This window comes from Strongylocentrotus purpuratus, unplaced genomic scaffold (genome assembly GCF_000002235.5).
Source record: "Strongylocentrotus purpuratus isolate Spur 01 unplaced genomic scaffold, Spur_5.0 spur5_scaffold_18, whole genome shotgun sequence".
Taxonomy (NCBI): Eukaryota; Metazoa; Echinodermata; class Echinoidea; order Camarodonta; family Strongylocentrotidae; genus Strongylocentrotus; species Strongylocentrotus purpuratus.
In genome coordinates this window covers 6,982,638-7,009,957 of record NW_022145603.1, presented here as the reverse complement: position 1 = coordinate 7,009,957, position 27,320 = coordinate 6,982,638, and the positions used below count along the sequence as shown (strand labels likewise).

General features: G+C 38.2%; 2 protein-coding genes across 2 annotated transcripts in view; one reads left to right on the top strand and one right to left on the bottom strand.

Moving 5' to 3' along the window:
* Positions 1–6,761: 6,761 nt before the first annotated feature.
* LOC115925495 (uncharacterized protein K02A2.6-like) lies at positions 6,762–10,966 on the bottom strand. Its single transcript, XM_030989459.1, has 3 exons — positions 10,917–10,966; positions 7,438–10,313; positions 6,762–7,366 (listed from the first exon to the last, which is right to left on the bottom strand). The coding sequence occupies exons 1-3, from the start codon at positions 10,964–10,966 to the stop codon at positions 6,762–6,764; spliced, it is 3,531 nt and encodes a 1,176-aa protein (XP_030845319.1).
* Positions 10,967–16,545: 5,579 nt separating this feature from the next.
* The window catches only part of LOC100891475 (fibrillin-2), a 65,597-nt gene continuing 54,822 nt past the window's right edge, over positions 16,546–27,320 (top strand). The window contains exons 1-6 of the mRNA XM_030989112.1: positions 16,546–16,674; positions 17,955–18,125; positions 20,802–20,969; positions 23,981–24,205; positions 24,620–24,836; positions 25,539–25,712. Coding sequence (XP_030844972.1) covers positions 17,970–18,125; positions 20,802–20,969; positions 23,981–24,205; positions 24,620–24,836; positions 25,539–25,712 — 940 coding nt within the window. The 5' untranslated portion in view covers positions 16,546–16,674; positions 17,955–17,969. The remainder of the gene's footprint in view (positions 16,675–17,954; positions 18,126–20,801; positions 20,970–23,980; positions 24,206–24,619; positions 24,837–25,538; positions 25,713–27,320) is intronic.

Sequence of the window (27,320 nt, the reverse complement as noted above, 5' to 3'; positions counted from 1 at the left end):
AGTCAGCAGAAGTGAAAGTACAGACATACAGATTTGAACTTTGAAAGAAATAATCAGTCCGTTTACTTTGTTTGATTTATTGACAAATGAGGTAACTCTTTCCCTCACTGTCGTTAATCGAATTGAAGATACCACTTTTGACTCTATTTTTACTGTATCCCTCCAAGTGAAGATTAATCTTTTCAAACGGATATTTTTTTCTTCTCGTCGTATTCATCAAATTCATTGCCTTCGGAAATCATTTTTTTTATTTTTACATGTTTAGCTTCTTGTGCTGCCGATTCGTGTACGAGTGCAAGTAGAGGAACTTGTACTCCTGGATCACCCGACTTTACGTGCGCGTGTATTTCTGGCTACGAGGGCAGTTTTTGTGAAATAGGTAATCTATAACTTCTGAATAGATTATAAAAAAACATACATACATTCTCTTTTGACGTAAAGCAAAATCCAATGAAATTCTTATACGTTGCTTATCAAGAAATTAAAGATACAGAGCGAACAGGAGAACAGAAAGAAATTACAGTGATTGTTGAGGAAACTCTTTGAGTTTCTTCTTACTTGAGAGTCAACAGAAGTGAAAGTACAGACATACAGATTTGAACTTTGAAAGAAATAATCAGTCCGTTTACTTTGTTTGATTTATTGTTAATCGAATTGAAGATACCACTTTTGACTCTATTTTACTGTATCCCTCCAAGTGAAAAATATCTTTTCAAACGGGTATTTTTTTCTTCTCGTCATATTTATCAAATTCATTGCCTTCGAAAATCATTTTTTTTATTTTTACATGTTTAGCTTCTTGTGCTGCCGATTCGTGTACGAGTGCAAGTAGAGGAACTTGTACTCCTGGATCACCCGACTTTACGTGCGCGTGTATTTCTGGCTACGAGGGCAGTTTTTGTGAAACAGGTAATCTATAACTTCTGAATAGATTATAAAAAAACATACATACATTCACTTTTGATGTAAAGCAAAATCCAAAGAAATTCTTATTCGTTGCTTATCAAGAAATTAAAGATACAGAGCGAACAGGGGAACAGAAAGAAAGAAATTACAGTGATTGTTGAGGAAACTCTTTGAGTTTCTTCTTACTTGAGAGTCAACAGAAGTGAAAGTACAGACATACAGATTTGAACTTTGAAAGAAATAATCAGTCCGTTTACTTTGTTTGATTTATTGACTGATATTTTCACAAATGAGGTAACTCTTTCCCTCACTGTCGTTAATCGAATTGAAGATACCACTTTTGAATCTATTTTACTGTATCCCTCCAAGTGAAGATTAATCTTTTCAAACGGGTATTTTTTTCTTCTCGTCATATTAATCAAATTCATTGCCTTCGGAAATCATTTTTTTTTTTTTTACATGTTTAGCTTCTTGTGCTGCCGATTCGTGTACGAGTGCAAGTAGAGGAACTTGTACTCCTGGATCACCCGACTTTACGTGCGCGTGTATTTCTGGCTACGAGGGCAGTTTTTGTGAAATAGGTAATCTATAACTTCTGAATAGATTATAAAAAAACATACATACATTCACTTTTGATGTAAAGCAAAATCCAAAGAAATTCTTATTCGTTGCTTATCAAGAAATTAAAGATACAGAGCAAACAGGGGAACAGAAAGAAAGAAATTACAGTGATTGTTGAGGAAACTCTTTGAGTTTCTTCTTACTTGAGAGTCAGCAGGAGTGAAAGTACAGACATACAGATTTGAACTTTGAAAGAAATAATCAGTCCGTTTACTTTGTTTGATTTATTGACAAATGAGGTAACTCTTTCCCTCACTGTCGTTAATCGAATTGAAGATACCACTTTTGACTCTATTTTTACTGTATCCCTCCAAGTGAAGATTAATCTTTTCAAACGGATATTTTTTTCTTCTCGTCGTATTCATCAAATTCATTGCCTTCGGAAATCAATTTTTTTATTTTTACATGTTTAGCTTCTTGTGCTGCCGATTCGTGTACGAGTGCAAGTAGAGGAACTTGTACTCCTGGATCACCCGACTTTACGTGCGCGTGTATTTCTGGCTACGAGGGCAGTTTTTGTGAAATAGGTAATCTATAACTTCTGAATAGATTATAAAAAAACATACATACATTCTCTTTTGACGTAAAGCAAAATCCAATGAAATTCTTATACGTTGCTTATCAAGAAATTAAAGATACAGAGCGAACAGGGGAACAGAAAGAAATTACAGTGATTGTTGAGGAAACTCTTTGAGTTTCTTCTTACTTGAGAGTCAACAGAAGTGAAAGTACAGACATACAGATTTGAACTTTGAAAGAAATAATCAGTCCGTTTACTTTGTTTGATTTATTGTTAATAGAATTGAAGATACCACTTTTGACTCTATTTTACTGTATCCCTCCAAGTGAAAAATATCTTTTCAAACGGGTATTTTTTTCTTCTCGTCATATTTATCAAATTCATTGCCTTCGGAAATCAATATTTTTATTTTTACATGTTTAGCTTCTTGTGCTGCCGATTCGTGTACGAGTGCAAGTAGAGGAACTTGTACTCCTGGATCACCCGACTTTACGTGCGCGTGTATTTCTGGCTACGAGGGCAGTTTTTGTGAAATAGGTAATCTATAACTTCTGAATAGATTATAAAAAAACATACATACATTCACTTTTGATGTAAAGCAAAATCCAATGAAATTCTTATTCGTTGCTTATCAAGAAATTAAAGATACAGAGCGAACAGGGGAACAGAAAGAAAGAAATTACAGTGATTGTTGAGGAAACTCTTTGAGTTTCTTCTTACTTGAGAGTCAACAGAAGTGAAAGTACAGACATACAGATTTGAACTTTGAAAGAAATAATCAGTCCGTTTACTTTGTTTGATTTACTGACTGATAGTTTCACAAATGAGGTAACTCTTTCCCTCACTGTCGTTAATCGAATTGAAGATACCACTTTTAAATCTATTTTACTGTATCCCTCCAAGTGAAGATTAATCTTTTCAAACGGGTATTTTTTTCTTCTCGTCATATTAATCAAATTCATTGCCTTCGGAAATCAATTTTTTTATTTTTACATGTTTAGCTTCTTGTGCTGCCGATTCGTGTACGAGTGCAAGTAGAGGAACTTGTACTCCTGGATCACCCGACTTTACGTGCGCGTGTATTTCTGGCTACGAGGGCAGTTTTTGTGAAATAGGTAATCTATAACTTCTGAATAGATTATAAAAAAACATACATACATTCACTTTTGATGTAAAGCAAAATCCAATGAAATTCTTATTCGTTGCTTATCAAGAAATTAAAGATACAGAGCGAACAGGGGAACAGAAAGAAAGAAATTACAGTGATTGTTGAGGAAACTCTTTGAGTTTCTTCTTACTTGAGAGTCAACAGAAGTGAAAGTACAGACATACAGATTTGAACTTTGAAAGAAATAATCAGTCCGTTTACTTTGTTTGATTTACTGACTGATAGTTTCACAAATGAGGTAACTCTTTCCCTCACTGTCGTTAATCGAATTGAAGATACCACTTTTAAATCTATTTTACTGTATCCCTCCAAGTGAAGATTAATCTTTTCAAACGGGTATTTTTTTCTTCTCGTCATATTAATCAAATTCATTGCCTTCGGAAATCAATTTTTTTATTTTTACATGTTTAGCTTCTTGTGCTGCCGATTCGTGTACGAGTGCAAGTAGAGGAACTTGTACTCCTGGATCACCCGACTTTACGTGCGCGTGTATTTCTGGCTACGAGGGCAGTTTTTGTGAAATAGGTATTCTATAACTTCTGAATAGATTATAAAAAAACATACATACATTCACTTTTGATGTAAAGCAAAATCCAATGAAATTCTTATTCGTTGCTTATCAAGAAATTAAAGATACAGAGCGAACAGGGGAACAGAAAGAAAGAAATTACAGTGATTGTTGAGGAAACTCTTTGAGTTTCTTCTTACTTGAGAGTCAACAGAAGTGAAAGTACAGACATACAGATTTGAACTTTGAAAGAAATAATCAGTCCGTTTACTTTGTTTGATTTACTGACTGATAGTTTCACAAATGAGGTAACTCTTTCCCTCACTGTCGTTAATCGAATTGAAGATACCACTTTTAAATCTATTTTACTGTATCCCTCCAAGTGAAGATTAATCTTTTCAAACGGGTATTTTTTTCTTCTCGTCATATTAATCAAATTCATTGCCTTCGGAAATCAATTTTTTTATTTTTACATGTTTAGCTTCTTGTGCTGCCGATTCGTGTACGAGTGCAAGTAGAGGAACTTGTACTCCTGGATCACCCGACTTTACGTGCGCGTGTATTTCTGGCTACGAGGGCAGTTTTTGTGAAACAGGTAATCTATAACTTCTGAATAGATTATAAAAAAACATACATACATTCACTTTTGATGTAAAGCAAAATCCAATGAAATTCTTATTCGTTGCTTATCAAGAAATTAAAGATACAGAGCGAACAGGGGAACAGAAAGAAAGAAATTACAGTGATTGTTGAGGAAACTCTTTGAGTTTCTTCTTACTTGAGAGTCAACAGAAGTGAAAGTACAGACATACAGATTTGAACTTTGAAAGAAATAATCAGTCCGTTTACTTTGTTTGATTTATTGACTGATAGTTTCACAAATGAGATAACTCTTTCCCTCACTGTCGTTAATCGAATTGAAGATACCACTTTTGAATCTATTTTACTGTATCCCTCCAAGTGAAGATTAATCTTTTCAAACGGGTATTTTTTTCTTCTCGTCATATTAATCAAATTCATTGCCTTCGGAAATCATTTTTTTTTTTTTTTACATGTTTAGCTTCTTGTGCTGCCGATTCGTGTACGAGTGCAAGTAGAGGAACTTGTACTCCTGGATCACCCGACTTTACGTGCGCGTGTATTTCTGGCTACGAGGGCAGTTTTTGTGAAATAGGTAATCTATAACTTCTGAATAGATTATAAAAAAACATACATACATTCACTTTTGATGTAAAGCAAAATCCAAAGAAATTCTTATTCGTTGCTTATCAAGAAATTAAAGATACAGAGCAAACAGGGGAACAGAAAGAAAGAAATTACAGTGATTGTTGAGGAAACTCTTTGAGTTTCTTCTTACTTGAGAGTCAGCAGGAGTGAAAGTACAGACATACAGATTTGAACTTTGAAAGAAATAATCAGTCCGTTTACTTTGTTTGATTTATTGACAAATGAGGTAACTCTTTCCCTCACTGTCGTTAATCGAATTGAAGATACCACTTTTGACTCTATTTTTACTGTATCCCTCCAAGTGAAGATTAATCTTTTCAAACGGATATTTTTTTCTTCTCGTCGTATTCATCAAATTCATTGCCTTCGGAAATCAATTTTTTTATTTTTACATGTTTAGCTTCTTGTGCTGCCGATTCGTGTACGAGTGCAAGTAGAGGAACTTGTACTCCTGGATCACCCGACTTTACGTGCGCGTGTATTTCTGGCTACGAGGGCAGTTTTTGTGAAATAGGTAATCTATAACTTCTGAATAGATTATAAAAAAACATACATACATTCTCTTTTGACGTAAAGCAAAATCCAATGAAATTCTTATACGTTGCTTATCAAGAAATTAAAGATACAGAGCGAACAGGGGAACAGAAAGAAATTACAGTGATTGTTGAGGAAACTCTTTGAGTTTCTTCTTACTTGAGAGTCAACAGAAGTGAAAGTACAGACATACAGATTTGAACTTTGAAAGAAATAATCAGTCCGTTTACTTTGTTTGATTTATTGTTAATAGAATTGAAGATACCACTTTTGACTCTATTTTACTGTATCCCTCCAAGTGAAAAATATCTTTTCAAACGGGTATTTTTTTCTTCTCGTCATATTTATCAAATTCATTGCCTTCGAAAATCATTTTTTTTTATTTTTACATGTTTAGCTTCTTGTGCTGCCGATTCGTGTACGAGTGCAAGTAGAGGAACTTGTACTCCTGGATCACCCGACTTTACGTGCGCGTGTATTTCTGGCTACGAGGGCAGTTTTTGTGAAATAGGTAATCTATAATTTCTGAATAGATTATAAAAAAAACATACATACATTCACTTTTGATGTAAAGCAAAATCCAAAGAAATTCTTATTCGTTGCTTATCAAGAAATTAAAGATACAGAGCGAACAGGGTGTTTTATGCTTTTGTTTGACTCTACATAATAGGCAATAAAGTCTGTTTAAAGTTTACAACTTCAACTGGTTAGTGCTTTATTCTAGTAATCTTCATTCTGGTTGTCAAGTCAGTACATAACACAAGAGGGCGCACTGCCACTCTAAACCATATATAACATCCTTCCTTCTTTAAGAAGTTAATACCTGTATATTAGTTTGTCGGCCTGAAATGCATGTATGAATGCCCATGTCAGTACACATAAATCTAATTATAAATCCTCTGGAAATATCTGTGTTTATAGAAATAGTATCATAATAAATCAACTTCAGCATGGATGCATAATTACACTTGAGTGGTTTTGTTGTTCTTTTGAGACAATACATAAGAGCTTAAATTCTGTTTTCTCTCGATTAGTCCTTTGGAACACTGGCTTAGATTATGTATCATCTTCATCAAATTTCAAATAGATCCAAAATCAAATACTTTTGTTTTGATTTGTCTAAACAACATCAACCAATCAATATAAACAACATACTAACTTTCTTTCTTGTTAATTAACAGGTGACTTTCCTGTATAAACAATTAACTTTCTCTTAATGAAACAAATATATAGTTGTCTGTCTACATCTATATAAAGTAGTTACACATAATGTTTATTTAATGATAAACAACAAAATCTTTCATGTGAGCTGGTGGATGGCGAGCTCTGGTACTACGGCGAGCTGGTCTTGGTGGTTCTTGAGTCTCTTCAGCGAGCTGGGGTTCGCGAATATCATTATTTGCTTCGCGACGAGGAGACTTCGCTACGTGATCTGGTGAATTTGTGTCGCTACGCTTCGCTTCGGATGTTGATGGCTCTGGTTGTTCGCGAGTTACACTAGTAGGCGTGGAGAATATATCTGACTGGTCACTGAATGTGCTACTACATGTGCGCAAGTGCTTCCTGTTTCGTCGAACTATATTGCCATTCTCTGACCTGACTAGATATGATCTGGAATCAACTTGTTTCTCTACTCTCGCTTTGTGCCATCGCTTACTCTGTGCGTTAGACTGCGGCTGAACACGAACAATATCTCCGCGTTTCAATGGTGGTAGCTCTTTCGTGCTCTTATCGTAGTACTGCTTTTGCTTCTTCTGCTTTTCCGCTTTCTTTGCGACAACTCTATTTTGTGTGCGTGGAATCAGAAGCTTGGACGCGGTTGGTACAAGAGTGCGAGTGCGACGACCATACAGGCGTTGAGCTGGCGAGCTATCAAGTCCTGCTGTGGGTGTGTTACGCCAATTTAGAAGAGCTACAGTAGCTGAAAATCTTCTTGAGCTTCAGTTGTCTTACGTAAGAGACCCTTCGCAATCTTGACGGCACTCTCCGCTTTCCCATTGCTCTTGGGATAATATGGGGAACTCGTGATGTGCTCAATCTCATACTCCTGCATGAAGGTCGCGAAATCTTGAGAGTTAAATGGGGGACCATTGTCCGACATAATGGTTTCTGGGATACCGTGACATGCGAAAATGCTCTTTAGTCGCCTGACGACTGCTCTGGTATCTTTCTTGTGTGGCAGAGGAAGAACTTCGAAGTAGTCTGAGAAATAGTCCACAACACAAACATAGTTCTTGTTGTTCAACTCGAATAAGTCTATACCGAGTTTCTGCCACGGACGTTTCGGCAAGTCATGATTGATCAGAGGTTCACTTCTTTGCTTCGGAGCAAAGGTTGCACAGACTTCACAGTGTGAGAGATAGTCTGTAAGATCGCTTGTCATCCCTGGCCAAAATACACATTCTCTGGCCCTTGCGAGTGTGGCCTGTATTCCTGTGTGTGCGCTATGAAGTCGCTGTTTCACACGAGGTCTCACTTTGACAGGAATTACACAACGCTGTCCGCGGAAGATTATACCCTCATCATACGTTAGTTCATCACGGATGTCAAAGTATGGAGAAGTCCCAGGTGGCAGACGAGACTTGTCTTCGGGCCACCCCTCAAGGATCAGTCCCTTTACAGCTTGTATGCTTTCATCCTGTTGCGTTTCAATCCTGATGAGCGCTAACGTCTTCTGCGACACCGCTATGTCCTCAAGCATGTGAATGCTTTCAACTTCTTTCTCTGTCGGCGATTGCTCGGAGTTCGGTAAGTATGCTCGCGACAGCGTGTCTGCTAGGTACATCTCTCTACCCGGCTTGTAGAAGATCTCTACATTGTACTGTTGCATTCGCAATAGTAATCTTTGCAGTCTCTTTGGTGTAGAAGCCAACGGTTTACGCGTTATTGTCACTAGCGGTTTGTGGTCTGTCCAAAGGATCACCTTTCTACCGTACACGTACTGATGGTTTCTTTCAAGTCCGAAAACTTGCGCAAGAAGTTCCTTCTCGATCTGAGAATATCTAGTTTCGGCCTCAGTCAACGCTCTACTTGAGTATGTCACCGGTTGGTCATTCTGAGTCAACACGAAACCCAGGCCCTTTTGTGAGGCATCACCTTGACCCTCTACCGGCAACTGCTGATCAAAGTATCGGAGAACCGGTGCTTCTGTAACAAGTCCTTTGATCGCGATGAACGCTCTAGACTGTTCTTCTCCCCAGTTCCAGGGAGTGTCCTTGTGGGTCAACCTACGTAACGGTTCGCTGAGCCCCGACAATGATGGCAAGAACTTTGCTAAGTATTGAACCATTCCCACAAATCGCTGGATTCCAGGTTTATCTACTGGCTGTGGCATGTCAACGAGAGCTGCGACTTTGCTAGGATCGGGCCGAACACCTTCCTTGGTCAGTCGGTGACCAATGAACTGCACCTCCTTACATTTGTACTCAAGCTTGCTAGAATTCAGCTTGATGTCTCGCTCGCGACATCGACGAAGGAAACTAGTCATGTTACGATCATGGTCTATGCAGGCCTCTGCATGTGTCTCACCCTGTCCAGTTATGAGAATGTCATCTGCTATGACGAATACTCCTGGTAGGCCTTCAAGGCACTGATCTAGGCGCTTCTGGAAGAGCTCAGGCGAAGGTGATAGACCAAAGGGTAAGCGAAGAAACCTATATCTACCCCAAGGTGTCTGAAATGTTGTGAGCTTGGATGATTCTGCGTCCAACTTACACTGTAGAAAACCTTCCTTCAAGTCGGCCTTGCTGAAAACTTTCACATTCGCTAACTGTGGTAGGACATCATCAATCGTTGACAATGGGTAATGCTCACGCTTCAACGACCTATTAAGATGTTGCGGATCGATGCATACTCTCAATTTACCACTTGGTTTCCTAGCTACTACAAGACTAGATACCCAATCACTAGGATCTTCTACCTTCTCAATCACCTGCAGCTTTTCAAGCCTACACAACTCTTCTTTCAAATCTTCTTTAATTGAAAGAGGGACCCTTCTAGGGGGCATCACTACTGGCTTTGCCTCAGCCTCTAAGGTCAAATGAACTACTCCTGGCATGTTACCCAACCCTGTAAATACATCCTTGTATGGGATCAGAATATCATCATTAGCTACTGCATGAACAACTTCAATGTTTTCATACTGTACTTTGATCAACTTCATCTGCTGGCCTGTACTAGCTCCCAACAGTGGTCTTGTGACTTCGCCCTTCACAACAACAAATGGAACTAAGTACCTCTTGTTATTCTTTACATTCCTAAGATGCAACTTGCATTTCCCTGCAACTGGTACTGTTCCTTGACCATACACAATCAGAACCTGATTTGTACTAGTTAACTCTGTCCCAGATGGAACATCTTCTAGATGGATAACATTACATGTCGCTCCACAATCAACCTGCATACCAATCTCGTCTTCGTCATTGATTCTAAACTTTGCAATGATCTTTTTCTGATAATTTGGACCCTTACTATCAGCAGATACCTGAAATGCTTCATCTGTGCCTATCAGAGAAACATATACACACTCTTGTTCAGAATCTTCATCCTCTTCAATTGTCTCTACTCTGTGAGCCTTGTTCTTATTCTGTCTACATTTCACAGCGAAATGATTTTCTCTTTTGCACAGCTTACACTTTTGGCCATAAGCTGGGCATTTTGATTTGTCTTTTTCATGCTGCTTACCACAGAAACCACAATTAATCAATTTAGGAGCTAGCTTCTTGCCCTTACCCCCACTATGCTTCCAAACCTTTGGTTTATGGGACACTGCATAGGCAGATACTGGTTCCTGCATGGCTTTGCTCTGAGCTTTGGACGACTCCATAGCTCTGCAGATATCCAAACAACTAGACAGAGTAAGATTTGGCTCTTGCAAAAGACGTTTTCTTGTATTATCGTCTCTAATCCCTAGAACGATTCGATCTCTGATGAGGTCATCAGTTAGAGTACCAAACTCACAAGTACTTGCAAGAGACCTTAACCTCACATAATAATTCTCAACTGACTCATCAGTATTCTGAACACACTTATTGAACTGATATCTTTCAAAAGTAATGTTTGTTTGCCCGACACAATATTCAGACCAGAGTTTTCTTATGCATTTATAACTCTTTCTTTCCTCCTCATTTCTGAAAGGGAGGCCTTGTTGAATCTCCAATGCATCAGTTCCTAGTGCCGTTATGAAATGTGCCACACGAATTTTATTACTTTCGTGTTCTAACCCAGTTATGACCTCATAACTGTCCCACATCTGGGTGAAAATACCCCAGTTTTTCTTTATATCCCCTTTTACCGAAAGAGGTCTTGGGAGTGGCACATTTGTTCTACTTGTACTGCCCGGCCTATTTCTGGTCCTAACACTATCATTATCAGTATTGTTATCACTCAAGACCTGACCCTGGTTAGTCCCAGTTTCATTTACTCCTTCTGACTCTTCACTTCCCCTCTGGGGAGGATCTTGTACTGCCTCAGTGTTAGACATGGTTATCTCTACCGCCTATACAATTACACTTACAGTAACAAATCAGCAAATTCTAATACGGAGTAAACTATACTGCTAAACCCACTGAATGAACCAGACTGATTGGACTTATCGAGTATTAATTCTGATATTAATGCACTCTTTCCATAAATCCACACCATTTCATTCCAAACAATGCACACGTAAAACAACCAAAATAACTAAACATCGTTATTATTATTGATAGTTCACATTACATCGACTGACGAGTCAAGTCTATTGCGACAATGTTCATAAGTCATATTCACCGCTGCTCAACGACGTCGCGTTTATAGATGCTATGCTACGAACCATTCGCTAATCTGTCCACTGTACGACGACTTCGCGTGTACTCGGTTGCTGCAAACTTGCTCGGAACGTGAACAGTTCGACTCTGTAAATTATTCTTCCTGGCTGTACGCCGATTTCAGGAATGAGTCCATGGTCACTACACTTCTGACACCATGTTTTATGCTTTTGTTTGACTCTACATAATAGGCAATGAAGTCTGTTTAAAGTTTACAACTTCAACTGGTTAGTGCTTTATTCTAGTAATCTTCATTCTGGTTGTCAAGTCAGTACATAACACAAGAGGGCGCACTGCCACTCTAAACCATTTATAACACAGGGGAACAGAAAGAAAGAAATTACAGTGATTGTTGAGGATACTCTTTGAGTTTCTTCTTACCTGAGAGTCAACAGAAGTGAAAGTACAGACATACAGATTTGAACTTTGAAAGAAATAATCAGTCCGTTTACTTTGTTTGATTTATTGACTGATAGTTTCACAAATGAGGTAACTCTTTCCCTCACTGTCGTTAATCGAATTGAAGATACCACTTTTGACTCTATTTTATTGTATCCCTCCAAGTGAAGATTAATCTTTTCAAACGGGTATTTTTTTCTTCTCGTCATATTAATCTAATTCATTGCCTTCGGAAATCAATTTTTTTATTTTTACATGTTTAGCTTCTTGTGCTGCCGATTCGTGTACGAGTGCAAGTAGAGGAACTTGTACTCCTGGATCACCCGACTTTACGTGCGCGTGTATTTCTGGCTACGAGGGCAGTTTTTGTGAAATAGGTAATCTATAACTTCTGAATAGATTATAAAAAAACATACATACATTCACTTTTGATGTAAAGCAAAATCCAAAGAAATTCTTATTCGTTGCTTATCAAGAAATTAAAGATACAGAGCAAACAGGGGAACAGAAAGAAAGAAATTACAGTGATTATTGAGGAAACTCTTTGAGTTTCTTCTTACCTGAGAGTCAACAGAAGTGAAAGTACAGACATACAGATTTGAACTTTGAAAGAAATAATCAGTCCGTTTACTTTGTTTGATTTATTGACTGATAGTTTCACAAATGAGGAAACTTTTTCCCTCACTGTCGTTAATCGAATTGAAGATACCACTTTTGACTCTATTTTACTGTATCCCTCCAAGTGAAGATTAATCTTTTCTAACGGATATTTTTTTCTTCTCGTCATATTTATCAAATTCATTGCCTTCGGAAATCAATTTTTTTATTTTTACATGTTTAGCTTCTTGTGCTGCCGATTCGTGTACGAGTGCAAGTAGAGGAACTTGTACTCCTGGATCACCCGACTTTACGTGCGCGTGTATTTCTGGCTACGAGGGCAGTTTTTGTGAAACAGGTAATCTATAACTTCTGAATAGATTATAAAAAAACATACATACATTCACTTTTGATGTAAAGCAAAATCCAATGAAATTCTTATTCGTTGCTTATCAAGAAAGTAAAGATACAGAGCGAACAGGAGAACAGAAAGAAAGAAATTTCAGTGATTGTTGAGGAAACTCTTTGAGTTTCTTCTTACTTGAGAGTCAACAGAAGTGAAAGTACAGACATACAGATTTGAACTTTGAAAGAAATAATCAGTCCGTTTACTTTGTTTGATTTATTGACTGATAGTTTCACAAATGAGGTAACTCTTTCTCTCACTGTCGTTAATCGAATTGAAGATACCACTTTTGACTCTATTTTACTGTATCCCTCCAAGTGAAGATTAATCTTTTCAAACGGGTATTTTTTTCTTCTCGTCATCTTTATCAAATTCATTGCCTTCGGAAATCTTTTTTTTTTTTTTACATGTTTAGCTTCTTGTGCTGCCGATTCGTGTACGAGTGCTAGTAGAGGAACTTGTACTCCTGGATCACCCGACTTTACGTGCGCGTGTATTTCTGGCTACGAGGGCAGTTTTTGTGAAACAGGTAATCTATAACTTCTGAATAGATTATAAAAAAACATACATACATTCACTTTTGATGTAAAAGAAAATCCAATGAAATTCTTATTCGTTGCTTATCAAGAAATTAAAGATACAGAGCGAACAGGGGAACAGAAAGAAAGAAATTACAGTGATTGTTGAGGAAACTCTTTGAGTTTCTTCTTACTTGAGAGTCAACAGAAGTGAAAGTACAGACTTACAGATTTGAACTTTGAAAGAAATAATCAGTCCGTTTTATACTTTGTTTGATTTATTGACTGATAGTTTCACAAATGAGGTAACTCTTTCCCTCACTGTCGTTAATCGAATTGAAGATACCACTTTTGACTCTATTTTTACTGTATCCCTCCAAGTGAAGATTAATCTTTTCTAACGGATATTTTTTTCTTCTCGTCATATTCATCAAATTCATTGCCTTCGGAAATCAACTTTTTGATTTTTACATGTTTAGCTTCTTGTGCTGCCGATTCGTGTACGAGTGCAAGTAGAGGAACTTGTACTCCTGGATCACCCGACTTTACGTGCGCGTGTATTTCTGGCTACGAGGGCAGTTTTTGTGAAATAGGTAATCTATAACTTCTGAATAGATTATAAAAAAACATACATACATTCACTTTTGACGTAAAGCAAAATCCAATGAAATTCTTATTCGTTGCTTATCAAGAAATTAAAGATACAGAGCGAACAGGGGAACAGAAAGAAAGAAATTACAGTGATTGTTGAGGAAACTCTTTCAGTTTCTTCTTACTTGAGAGTCAACAGAAGTGAAAGTACAGACATACAGATTTGAACTTTGAAAGAAATAATCAGTCCGTTTACTTTGTTTGATTTATTGTTAATCGAATTGAAGATACCACTTTTGACTCTATTTTACTGTTTCCCTCCAAGTGAAAAATAATCTTTTCAAACGGGTATTTTTTTCTTCTCGTCATATTTATTAAATTCATTGCCTTCGAAAATCATTTTTTTTTATTTTTACATGTTTAGCTTCTTGTGCTGCCGATTCGTGTACGAGTGCAAGTAGAGGAACTTGTACTCCTGGATCACCCGACTTTACGTGCGCGTGTATTTCTGGCTACGAGGGCAGTTTTTGTGAAATAGGTAATCTATAATTTCTGAATAGATTATAAAAAAACATACATACATTCACTTTTGATGTAATGCAAAATCCAAAGAAATTCTTATTCGTTGCTTATCAAGAAATTAAAGATACAGAGCGAACAGGTGAACAGAAAGAAAGAAATTACAGTGATTGTTGAGGATACTCTTTGAGTTTCTTCTTACCTGAGAGTCAACAGAAGTGAAAGTACAGACATAAAGATTTGAACTTTGAAAGAAATAATCATTCCGTTTACTTTGTTTGATTTATTGACTGATAGTTTCACAAATGAGGTAACTCTTTCCCTCACTGTCGTTAATCGAATTGAAGATACCACTTTTGACTCTATTTTACTGTATCCCTCCAAGTGAAGATTAATCTTTTCAAACGGGTATTTTTTTCTTCTCGTCATATTAATCAAATTCATTGCCTTCGGAAATCAATTTTTTTATTTTTACATGTTTAGCTTCTTGTGCTGCCGATTCGTGTACGAGTGCAAGTAGAGGAACTTGTACTCCTGGATCACCCGACTTTACGTGCGCGTGTATTTCTGGCTACGAGGGCAGGATTTGTGAAACAGGTAATCTATAACTTCTGAATAGATTATAAAAAAACATACATACATTCACTTTTGATGTAAAGCAAAATTCAATTAAATTCTTATTCGTTGCTTATCAAGAAATTAAAGATACAGAGCGAACAGGAGAACAGAAAGAAAGAAATTTCAGTGATTGTTGAGGAAACTCTTTGAGTTTCTTCTTACTTGAGAGTCAACAGAAGTGAAAGTACAGACATACAGATTTGAATTTTGAAAGAAATAATCAGTCCGTTTACTTTGTTTGATTTATTGACTGATAGTTTCACAAATGAGGTAACTCTTTCCCTCACTATCGTTAATCGAATTGAAGATACCACTTTTGACTCTATTTTTACTGTATCCCTCCAAGTGAAGATTAATCTTTTCAGACGGGTATTTTTTTCTTCTCGTCATCTTTATCAAACTCATTGCCTTCGGAAATCAATTTTTGTTTACATGTTTAGCTTCTTGTGTTGCTGATTCTTGTACGAGTAGAGGAACTTGTACTGCTGGATCACCCGACGTTACATGCATGTGTAATCCTGGCTACGAAGGCACTTCATGTGAAACAGGTAATTTATAACTTCTGAATAGATTATAAAAAACATACATACATTCACTTTTGATGTAAAGCAAAATCCAATGAAATTCTTATTCGTTGCTTATCAAGAAATTAAAGATACAGAGCGAACAGGGGAACAGAAAGAAAGAAATTACAGTGATTGTTGAGGAAACTCTTTGAGTTTCTTCTTACTTGAGAGTCAACAGAAGTGAAAGTACAGACATACAGATTTGAACTTTGAAAGAAATAATCAGTCCGTTTACTTTGTTTCATTTATTGACTGATAGTTTCACAAATGAGGTAACTCTTTCCCTTACTGTCGTTAATCGAATTTAAGATACCACTTTTGACTCTATTTTACTGTATCCCTCCAAGTGAAGATTAATTTTTTCAAACGGGTATTTTTTTTCTTCTCGTCATCTTTATCAAATTCATTGCCTTCGGAAATCATTTTTTTAATCCTGGATCCGCGCCTGTGTCAATTATCGTATTGCCTGTTATTGCCTTGATAATTCGATTTGTATGCCTCCTCTACAAAGTATCCGGAGACATTATACGTACTCGGGTTGTCCATCCGTCCGTCTTTATGTCGCCTTATCTCAGGAACCGATAGATGAATTCCCGCCAAACTTCAGTCATGTACTTATCTTGCAAATCCAATGAACCGATTACATTTTGGGGTCACGAGGTCAAAGGTTAGAGATCACACAGCTCATTATGTATGCAAAAAGAGCTCGTGATCGCGTTCTCAGGAACCGATTTGATGGATTACCGCCAAACCTGAGTCATGTATTTGCTTATATTTTAGGGTCATGAGATCAAAGATCAAAGGGTAATACATGTATATAAACAATAGCTTGTAATCGCGATATTCAGAGAACATTGTTAATGGATTAATACCATTAAACTTGAATTTTAGAAATTGGTTCTGTTTTTGTTTGTAAACTCGCTTAATGGCAGAGGCATCATTTTCGACTGTGCGCAGTCGAAGATCCCTCTAATGTTTATTTTTTCATATTTTTCTTCAATTCTTCTTTAATTGCTTTTATTTTTATTTTCTTAGAGATTATCTACTTGGATTATGGAGCAGACATTGATGAACAATTTACTTTTCAATCTAACTTACTGGCTTGGGGGTGCGTTGACGTCAAGTCATGTATTCCGATTGGCGACGGGCATCTATACACAACGATACGGGTAGGTTTATTATTATTAATTTTATTATCATTATCATTATTACTATTACTAGTATCATATTTCTAGTACTACTAGTTGTATTGATGATTTGGTTTATCAGTCCCTTGGAATTAATGAAAATTGCAGTGAACACTGGATCTCTCCTCCCTGTAGAACTGATTGGGATAAGCAGATGGACAACCATAAAGGGGTTTCCCCTACTTTTTTACGAATAATGCAGTGTTAATTAAGGCCCGGTCACACAGCCCTCCACGGGCGTATCGCGGCCGAATCACGGCCAAAAATTTCTGCCCGTGAAGCAGACGCTGTTGGACGCTTTGAGGTCGCGATAAAGACGCGATACAGCCGTACTTTACCCGTCGTTACACGCGGTAAGAAATTCACACGCGGTTGGCCGCGCGAAAAAGTTTTGGGCTGCCCAAAAATTTAGACCGCGGGTAATCGCGGGCGGTACACGTGGTACACACGCGGTAAAGACGCGGTACAGACGCGGAACGAACGTGCTAGGACGTGCTACGGCCGCGGTTAAGACGTGGTTACACGCGGTAGGACGCGAAATTTTAGCGGGTAATCGCGGGTGGAGCACGGTCATAGCACGTTTGTTCCGCGTCTGTACCGCGTTGTTATCACGTGCATTAGCGTGTGTACCGCGTGTAAGCACGGAGCGGTTATGATTTCTACAGCCCGGTTCGGCTGCTTTATTATACCCGTGGTAGGCCGCGGTACCGCCGCGCTTCACCCGCGATAAGGACGCGGAACAGTCGCCGGCGTCTGTTCCGCGGGCATACCACGGGTAAACCGCGGGTAAGCCAATTTTGCACATTTTCCACCACGGGCAACCGCGGGCGAAAAAAAAATCGCGAAATTTTACCCGCGATACAGACGCGAAAGGCTGTGTGACCGGGCCTTTAAAGGGTGACTAAATTACCCATTCATGTCGATTTTTGTTGATCTGTGATAATGTTTACTGTATATCACATATCTTTTTACTTTTTGATGTACATTTTTATCTTGGGTTTTATATTATTTTGGGGAGCCACGCAGGAAATGTGTTACAAAGAACTTATATTGATTGATTATTTTGTTCAAGTAAACCATTCATCCAATGTGATTTGGAAACTGTGCCCGTGAACTTTTTCTCGGGGCACAATACAGCTTTCGAGATCGCCTTGGGAAATAGTTTTAACCATGTCCCTAAAGCATTTGTGTAATATAACAGTATCCATGATTGCTTAGAATCTTGAACCAAATATCTCTTTGATTATCTGATATGCATGTAGTTCACATCTACTGGCATGATCGAGTTCTCCAACGACAAATGTTCGATAGACAAGTCTCTGGTTCGTTACACAAACCCATCTCTATTCACTACAACTGATGGAGATGCGTCAGTCGCTGTCCTAGGAGCTGCAGTGGACCTCAGCATTGGTGATCCCAAAATATTTTATCAGGTATGATTTGAGTAAACATTGAAAAATATATTTACCAATAACCTTTAGAACAAATGTAAACTGTTATATATGGGCTAAAAATAAGAAGGGGGATGAAGAAAATAAAGAATAACACAAAACTATTCACACAGATTCCAAGTCGGAATTGAGAGCGTACTTGCAAAATCTCTTGACAGAAGTACTGTTTAGAACTTATATTTTGAATATATAACGAAATGGAACTACAAACATACACAAAAAATATTCTTGTAGTGATAAGTAAACTTGAAGATTGTTTTACTTCCATGTGAAAGCAAAATCAGTTTGTAATATCATTCCTGTGAAGAAGATACATTAGATCGAACGGTCTTAATTTAATATATCAATTTTGGGGGAAATAATGATGATGATCATGATAACAATGATAATGTTGATATTAAAAGACGCTGGTTGATAGTAAAATATGATGGTTGATGATTATCATAATGATATTGATGGTGGATTGAATGCCATTACACTGCTTTAGTGTCTCAATACTTTAACATATAATTTTTAATATTTTTTTATTACATTCTACAATGTCTTTACAGTATTTATATCGATGTCTACTTCTCATTTATAGTTGCTGCTATACTTTTGATCCTAAAGCAAGCATTTGAGTGGTTTAGAGAAACTTTTGTTCAAAGAGTTTGAATAAAATTACTAAACAGTTCATAGTTTAACGAAACTGAAACAAGGACAAGTTCAACGACATACCACTGAAGTACGTGCTAATTATAATACTCACATTTCATTTGGATGTCGGTGAACTGGTATTTATGACAAATCTGTGAAACACTGCCCGGTCTATTCCGGTATATGTGATATATGTGTATCATGGGTGTGACCAAAGTTTGCGGATAAAAATAAAATGTGACATTCGATCCATGATATCTCATATTTTACACAAATTCATTTCAGTAGTTATTACCAAATGGACTGCAAAGTTTTTGACTTCACATTGGTGCAACTCCAACATTTACTGTCTAAGAATTATGGAGATATCGCATTCTCGAAATTTGATGTCGGATCGGCATGTCCTGCAACTGACGAAAATGTCATTGGTTACAGATTTGCAAGGGTAAATGTGGCCACCGCAATTCCGATTTTGACTTTCTTGCATCTGTTATAGTTGACCCTAGATATTTGAATGGATTAACGGTATCAAGCGATTCTCTTTCAATCTTAACAGTTACATTCACACAAGAACCCATCTTACGGGTCTTGCTTTTATCTGAACTGATTTTCATGCCAAGATTACTTTTTTGTAATCTTGTAAGGGAACTTACTCTCCAAAAAATCAAGTGCTAATTTTAGCACCTCAAGATTTGGAGGCAGCACCTGTAAGGGAACGCATAGCGACTGCCCAAATTGTGCTAAAGTAGCACTTGTGCACGTGCTATAATTCAACACCAGTCCAAGTGCTACTTTACACACTTTAAGTGTAAGCCTTGTTACACTTCTGGTGCTATTAGATGCATGCAGCTCGCAAAAACCACACTTCTAGTGTATTAAATAACCCCTTTTAGAGTCCACAAAACGGCACTACTAGTGCTAACACTTTTGCACCTAATATAGTGCAAAAGAACACACACGAACAGCATGCACAAAATGACACCTGTAGTGCTGAAAACTCACCCTTCTGTTAAACAGCCCAAACATTATTTTCAGCCTACTTTAAGCACCTAAAACATACCCCTAAAGACGCCACAGTTTTTACTGTTACATTGAGATTGCACATTTATATGCCAATTACATGCAGTGGTAGTCTTGCTATGTAGAATGTTGGAAATGGTATCATCATGCACAAGCATAATTATTAGGCAATGAAAAGAATACCTTCTCAGATCCCCGCTCTTTTATAGCCGAGTGGTGACCTATCTCATTTGAATTTTAAATTACTTTGCATTTCTTTTGTGTGAAGCACTGCCTTAGCACCTGGAATATGCACACACATTCAATACACTTTCTGTGTACATAGTACACAATCTCCTTCCTACTTACATTCTCCAAAAAGATGAATACCTTCTCAGATCCCCGCTCTTTTATAGCCGAGTGGCGACCTATCTCATTTAAATTTTCTTTTGTGTGAAGCACTGCTTTAGCACCTTGAACGCTGGTGCGCCTGCGTATAGAGCGCCAGCACTACCGGTGTTTCTTCAAGTGCTAAAACAGGCAGGGTCACACTTCGGGTGCAATTTCTCGAATAGCACGTGTTTCCAACACTCATTTTTCTGCTCGTCATCGCTTCCCAAACGCTGCATGCACGCCAAGGGCTACACTTGGCACGTGTGGTGCATATTTGTACCCAGCACCCGTGATTCAGCACTTCATTTTTTAGAGTGTATATGGTATTCCAAAAATTAGGTCGATGTCATCGGCAAATCTCAGATTGATATAATCCACCTTTGCTGATTGAGATTCTGTAATGATATGTTCCAAGAATATATTGAACATGGTTGGTGAAATTAAACAACTTTGCCTGATGCCATTATTGGTAGCAAACCAATCGCTATATAATAAGCTCATCTTCATGTAAGCCTTCAGAGTGTAAACGTGTAAAATATCAGAATGTGATGTTTCATCCAAGATTTTTCTTTTTTAATGTAATATTAAAGTTCTTTATTTCTATTCACATATATATAACTATTTTTCTAGCTTCAAGATGAGTATGACTTCTCAGATAACAACGGAGGATCCCTTCTTCAAGCCTTAAAGAGCAGACTAAACAGGGCAGACTCCGAACTGAGTGAAACGAATCCAATAGTAGCGTTGAAGATCACTTGGGAAGGTATCCAGCCGCCTGGATCACAACCGGGAGAGGAGGTAAGATTAGAAACATGTACCACAGGCGACGTAGTGTCACTTTCTTTTGACTTTGTTTACGCATGATATTTGGAAATTCAGAGAAAATACATGCTTGAATAATAAGTCAAATTCGTTTCACTCAAACATGGTTCTTGTGGTTCGGCTAGCAATCACGTTTATAGAAATTGCTATACCGGTATGTTGACCAGGGGCGTCGCCAAAGGGGGGGGGGGGGGTGTGGGGGCGGGGGGTGCGACACCCCCCCCCCCCCCCACCTGTCAGGATATTGTCGGTAAAATTGCGCTGCCGTCGGGAAAAAGAGGAAAGGGGGAGGGAATAAAAGAGAGGGGGGAAAGAGAGGGGGGAAAAAGAGAGGGAAAAAAGAGAGGGAAAGGAAAAGAAAAGAAAAAAAGAAAAGGAAAAAGAAAAGAAAGAAAAGAAAAGAAAGGAAAGAAAAGAGAAGAAAGAAAGAGAAAAAAGAAAAAGAGGGAGGAGAGGAAAGAAAGGAAAAGAAAGAAAAGGAAAAAAAGAAAAAAAAGTGAAAGGGAAACAATAGAAACGGGGGGTGAAAGAGAGGAGAGAGAGGGGAGGTAAGAGTCTGAGAGTGGGAGTAAAAGAGAGAAGGGGGTTGTTGGGTGGAGTCGTCTCGTCGAGGGAGCAAGAAAGACACGGGTAAATATGTTGCTATGTCGGGTCAGCTTTGTCGGTATTCTTGCTCGATCCTCGTGTACTATATCAATGCAGAAGTTTGAAGTCGGTGAGATGTATATTGTCGGTCGACCGACAATATACATCTTTCCCTACGAACTGTGACTTCTTATTCGCTGTGACGACTTCGCGAGTAACTACAACTACAATACTTGTATTTTCTCGAAGTTTCACTTTCCTATAATATTAGCTAAAGAAATCAGAAGTTTAAAACTTTCGAGGAAACTAAATTCAAACAAGGTTTTAGAGTCAACAACGGTACGACGAATCGTCTTCCTTTCTTTTGTGATGAAAAGCCAAAAATTCCGCGCTTCGCGCGGAAGGGGAAACTTCATTTAGACGAGTCGAAACAGTACAACGAATTGTCTTCCTTCTCTAATAATTTAAGGAAACGTCAAAGCTTCCGCGCTTCGCGCGAGAGGGGAAAACTGAGATCAGACAAAATTAATAGGGCTTATTTAGAGTCGAAAACGGTACAACGAATCGTGATCTTTCTCTAATAATATGAGGAAACGTCAAAGCTTTCGCGCTTCGCGCGTGAAGGGGAAACTGAATACAGATGAATAGGGCTTTTTAAGATTCGAAAACGGTACGACGAATCGTCTTCTTTCTTTATATTGTGATGAAACGCCAAAAATTTCGCGCTTCGCGCGGAAGGGGAAACTTCATTTAGACGAGTCGAGAACGGTACAACGAATCGTCTTCTTCTCTAATAATTTAAGAAACCGTCATAGCTTCCGCGCTTCGCGCAAGAGGGGAAACTGAATTCAGACAAAATTAATAGGGCTTATTTAGAGTCGAAAACGGTACAACAAGTCGTGATCTTTCTCTAATAACATGAGGAAACGTCAAAGCTTTGAGGGGGAAACTGAATTCAGATGAAAAGGGCTTATTAAGAGTCGAAAACGACGAATCGTCTTCTTTCTCTAATAATTAAATGAAACGACAAAACTTCCGCGCTTCGCGCGGGAGGGGGAAGCTTCATTCAGATAAGGATTAAGTGTAAAGAACAGTACACCGAATCGTCTGATGTTCTCATAATTCAACGAAACGTCAAAGCTTCCACACTTCGCGCGGGAGGGGGAGAAACTGAATACAACCAAGGATAAACAGTCGAGAACGGTACGGCAAATCGTCTTTTTTTAGTAATAATTTAATTTAAAAAAAAACGTCAAAGCTTTCGCGCTTCGCGCGGGAGGGGGGGGGGGGAACTTCATTCAGCCAAGGATTAACAGTCGAAAACGGTAAAATTAATCGTCTTCCTTTCTCTATATTGTGATAAAACGTCTAAGCTTCACCGATCACCCCCCCCCCCCCTAATGAGCCCAAGTACTATAGATAGTCCATAGGAAAAACAATTTAGCCTTCGGCCCCAGGTTCATAGGGTTGAATTTGTAGATTTTGTCGGTAATTGGTGGCTAGTTTTGTCGGTAATCGTTGGCCTCTACACCCCCCCCCCCCCCCCCCACTGAAAAAGGTCTAGCGACGCCCATGATGCTGACCTCTATCAATAATCCCAGATTTTCATTCAGTTTCCCCTATAGTTTAAGTGAGTCATCCACTGGGCGAGGTCTTGGTGTTTGGTCTTTTCCTGTGCCATATTGTAGAGGTTGACCGTTTGTAAGAGTGATAAAGAACAATTATCAAACCCGCTTCTGGGACTTCGAGCCTCACGCGCCCTCTCTCTCTCTCTCTGCATTCGTAACCCGGAATAACGTCACTGACGAAATAATACTCTCTCTCCTAATTGTCTCTACTTCCCTCCCAACCGTATCAGATAATCCTATATGAGACAAAACCAAATGAGTATTGCTCCCTCTCTTTCTTTTTCGTTTCTATATCCTTTCAAACCAAATAATCTATTTCAGGAATACCCAGCCACACGGTGTAACAAGAAACGTACTGAATGCTAATTTTCTCCTTTATCAGAACCCCACCTTCTCTTTAATCATTTTTAACGCAGTAAATGACTTTCTCTTTTACTAAAATGCTCAAGTTTAATCTGATTTTCCATGGGATAAACTGTGTCTAGTATATATATACCGATTACCCTGCTGTGGTTAAGATATATATGGTTCGCAGTTCAAGTCCCTCCCCACTAATAATTTCCTTTGGCAATATATTTATCTGCATTTGTCACTCTCCATCCAGGTGTAGTAAATAGGTACCTGGTAGGAATTATTGTTGAATGTTTTTAGCGCCTGAGGGCAGCTAGACTGTAACCAGAGTAATCATAGTACATTGCAGGCGCATTGAGCACCCCCAGAATAAGTACCTGCGCAAAATAAATGCAGCTATTATCATTATTATTTATTACATAGACAAACACCTACCAGGCTGTGGTATTCACCGACGGCAAACAGACAGGTGTAATGATGAATTACCAGGCAGGGGACCTTCAATGGCTGACTCAATCAAAACCATTACCAGCACGAGTGGGATACAGTAACATTGACGATGTAATGAATCTGTATGAAGATACTGATCAGGACACTATTTATAATAGTTATCGACGAGACTTGGTCACTGGAAATACGGGTCAGACGGTAAGCTGTTCTTATCTGTTTAGCACTTTCAGGACAAGGGTTTATTGAGGGCTTAATTGATCTCATAATATGTTCGTCAATTGGAAGCAAGGATATTTTATTTTATGCTACATTATGAAATGCTTTTTCTCTGATTGATACACTTTAAATAAACAACAAACCTGAGATGAATACGGAATACTGACAAATTGTGTCCCTTGTATCTTTGAAGAAGTCACATCTGATCCAGTTAGTTAAGTCTATGAAATATAGGAGTGTCCTTATCTTTATCACACTTTTATAAAATGCAGATTAACAATATATGTGTTTCACAATACTATATTTCGTGATGCTGTCAAGTCATACATGGAGTTATAGTTTGTGTGTTAATGATCGGTTTACTTTAAACTTGTTGTGTGATATTGGTACCTTCAGGGCAGCTACATTTATCGCCTAGACCTCAATGGTGCCGATTTTGTCAACCCATGTGTTGAGTGTCTGATCTGGTATGAAAATGACCTCAGCGTGACCTACAACTATCCTGATGCATCTGTGTGTCCTTGTTCAAGGAAACAAGCTGCAAGCGACGTAAACTTCAGAAGATGTACTTTCCCCAGGGGCAACGATCCCGATTTCAGTAGTGCCAGTTATAGTAAGTTCGAAAAATATCCCAAGATGACTGATATTTGCTATAAATATTGCCTCTTTGACTTCAAACATAAACAGCAATTGCTGCCTAGCATGATCAATTATTGTTTGCAACTTAATCCCCCCAAATTATATATCATTATTTAAAATAAGTGTGTAAATTATGCTGTTGAAATCGACATTCAATTTAATAACAACTAATATATTAAAGTCGTGCTGTGAGAGAACTGTTTTAGAAATTTTCTTTCAGCTTCGAATATCAAAGACATGAAGCTATATATTGATACATGACAGGTGTATCATTACTTAACTTTTGTTTATTTTCCAAAAGAGGAAATTATTTCAGTTTTTCATGTAAATGTTACTGATAACGGAAATTGACGTTAGGAGGATTTTAAAGTTCTTTTATCACATCCAAAAGCAAAATTTAACAAACAGTTTTGATGATATAAATTAAAACAACATTATTACAACCATCCTGGTGAAACTCTTTTTTAATATAGGATATCATTATTATAGTTATGGTCAAAAATAGAAAGGTGTAATGATTTATTTCAAAATTGGGGTTCATCTAAATGAACGTGGCTTTAGCCTTATTACTTGTACATCTTATCTATCCCTTTCCTAACCCATTCTCCGACACCTCCCACCCCCAATCCCTCCTAAAACCCCTTCCCCGTACCCTGCCCACCCTTCGCCCGCTTAGATTCAGTGAAATGCTTCCAGTCAACCACGGATGGTGATGAGGGTTTCCGCTGTAACTACATCAATAATGCTCTAGTCACAGACTACCAGAACCTATGGGAATCCAGCAATTTCCAGGCACTCTTACTTACCAGATCTCTAAGAAGAAATGACGCTTTGTATGATGAATGGAAAAGTAAGTTTCATGTATGTGTTTGCAAATATCAGCCTGTAGCAAATGTAAAGTTGTTAAAAATCCCCACTTTCATCATTCATCGAAATGCTGGGATATAGTCATCAAGCACTAGAGATCTGATCAGTCAGTGATCAGTCGTCAATCAATATGAGGCTCACATGTTTAAGACATACAGGGGTATGCCGCTCTAATGGTTTGGTTTTCCACCAAAAAATCCCCACTTTCATCATTCATCGAAATGCTGGGATATAGTCATCAAGCACTAGAGATCTGATCAGTCAGTGATCAGTCGTCAATCAATATGAGGTACTCACATGTTTAAGACATACAGGGATATGCCGCTCTAATGGTTTGGTTTTCCACCAAAGAATCCCTAAACATGGATTCCGTTTTCTATATTTAAAAAAAAAAAAAATTGCTTAAAGCTATGGTCACAAATCAGAGCAGCGATCGACCGACCGATCAGTAGCCTGCTCGGTCGCTGCTGGAATAAGGCATCGCCCAGCGATTAGGTCGGTGCCCGGGCGGCGACCGCCCAGGCACCGAGCGAATTTTGGGCGGTGAGTGAAAAGTGAGCAGGCGCCGCCCAAATTTTAACTCCGCGCTAAAACTTCAGCGGCGACCGAGCGATGCCCTAAAAACGAGCAGTGCCTGGGCGGCCGCCGCTCGGTGGCCGGGCAGCCGCCGGGCAAAATTGGTTAAAAACTCGCCGCTCGGCCGCCGAGCAGGCTACTTTTGGGTTTTGTGACCATAGCATAACATGGGTCCATTGTTCCACAATTGTCAGTGTTTGCAGGTAAAAAAAATGGCTTAAATTTTGAGAAAAATCATTACAAATTTGTATTTTTTTCTACCAAAATGACTAATGAAAATGGATACGGGTTTTGAGCTTGAGCGTCACACCCCCGTCCAAATAAAATCTGAGTACCCTCGCCCCCTCCATTCACGCTCTCTACATAGTACATTATACAAGTCACTCCTATATTCATATTATATGTATATACCGGTATATATAGATATGTGATAATCTAAATAAATGAATCACATGTGGCTGCCTTTCACCAATCATTTGGTTAACATAATAATTGAGCTGATATGCCTGGAGAAGCTCAATACATTGTAGTGCTAAGCATATTAACTTTCATGTATATATGTATTCTACATCATATTCAATTATTATACTGTTTGTGCGTCACATTAGCAAACAGTAAATACCAATCACCTTAAAGATAATTTGTGTCTAGCTACAATGTATACAATCAAACCTAAAAAAAAAACATCACCTGCATGCTATGGGCTAACAAAAAAGAAGTACAGTCAAGTGTATGAAGAAACTAAGCATAAAGCTGCTGACTATAGCTTTAGTCAGACTTGGGTTCAAGTTAATTGCGGGACGTGAATTTGTCACAGATTAGCTAGTGACGGTCGACTTAATACGGCTATATACAACGAATATACCACCACCTCATAATTATTCATGCTCTCAGTAATTAACCATTCTTCTCCAATAACCAAATGTTAGTACTGGTGTCTGATGATGTAATACAATTGTGATTTTAGATTCGGGTAAGGGTTCGGGTTATATTTGGGGTAAAAGATTTAGGGTTG

Excerpts from the sequence above, each read along its gene's own strand:
- LOC115925495 (XM_030989459.1), bottom strand. The coding sequence starts at position 10,966 with ATGTCTAACACTGAGGCAGTACAAGATCCTCCCCAGAGGGGAAGTGAA. Across the intron at positions 10,314-10,916 it reads CCCCAGAGGGGAAGTGAAGA|AGCTATGGAGTCGTCCAAAG; the intron begins GTCAGAAGGAGT and ends GGATATCTGCAG. Across the intron at positions 7,367-7,437 it reads GATTGCGAAGGGTCTCTTAC|CAGGACTTGATAGCTCGCCA; the intron begins GTAAGACAACTG and ends ACACACCCACAG.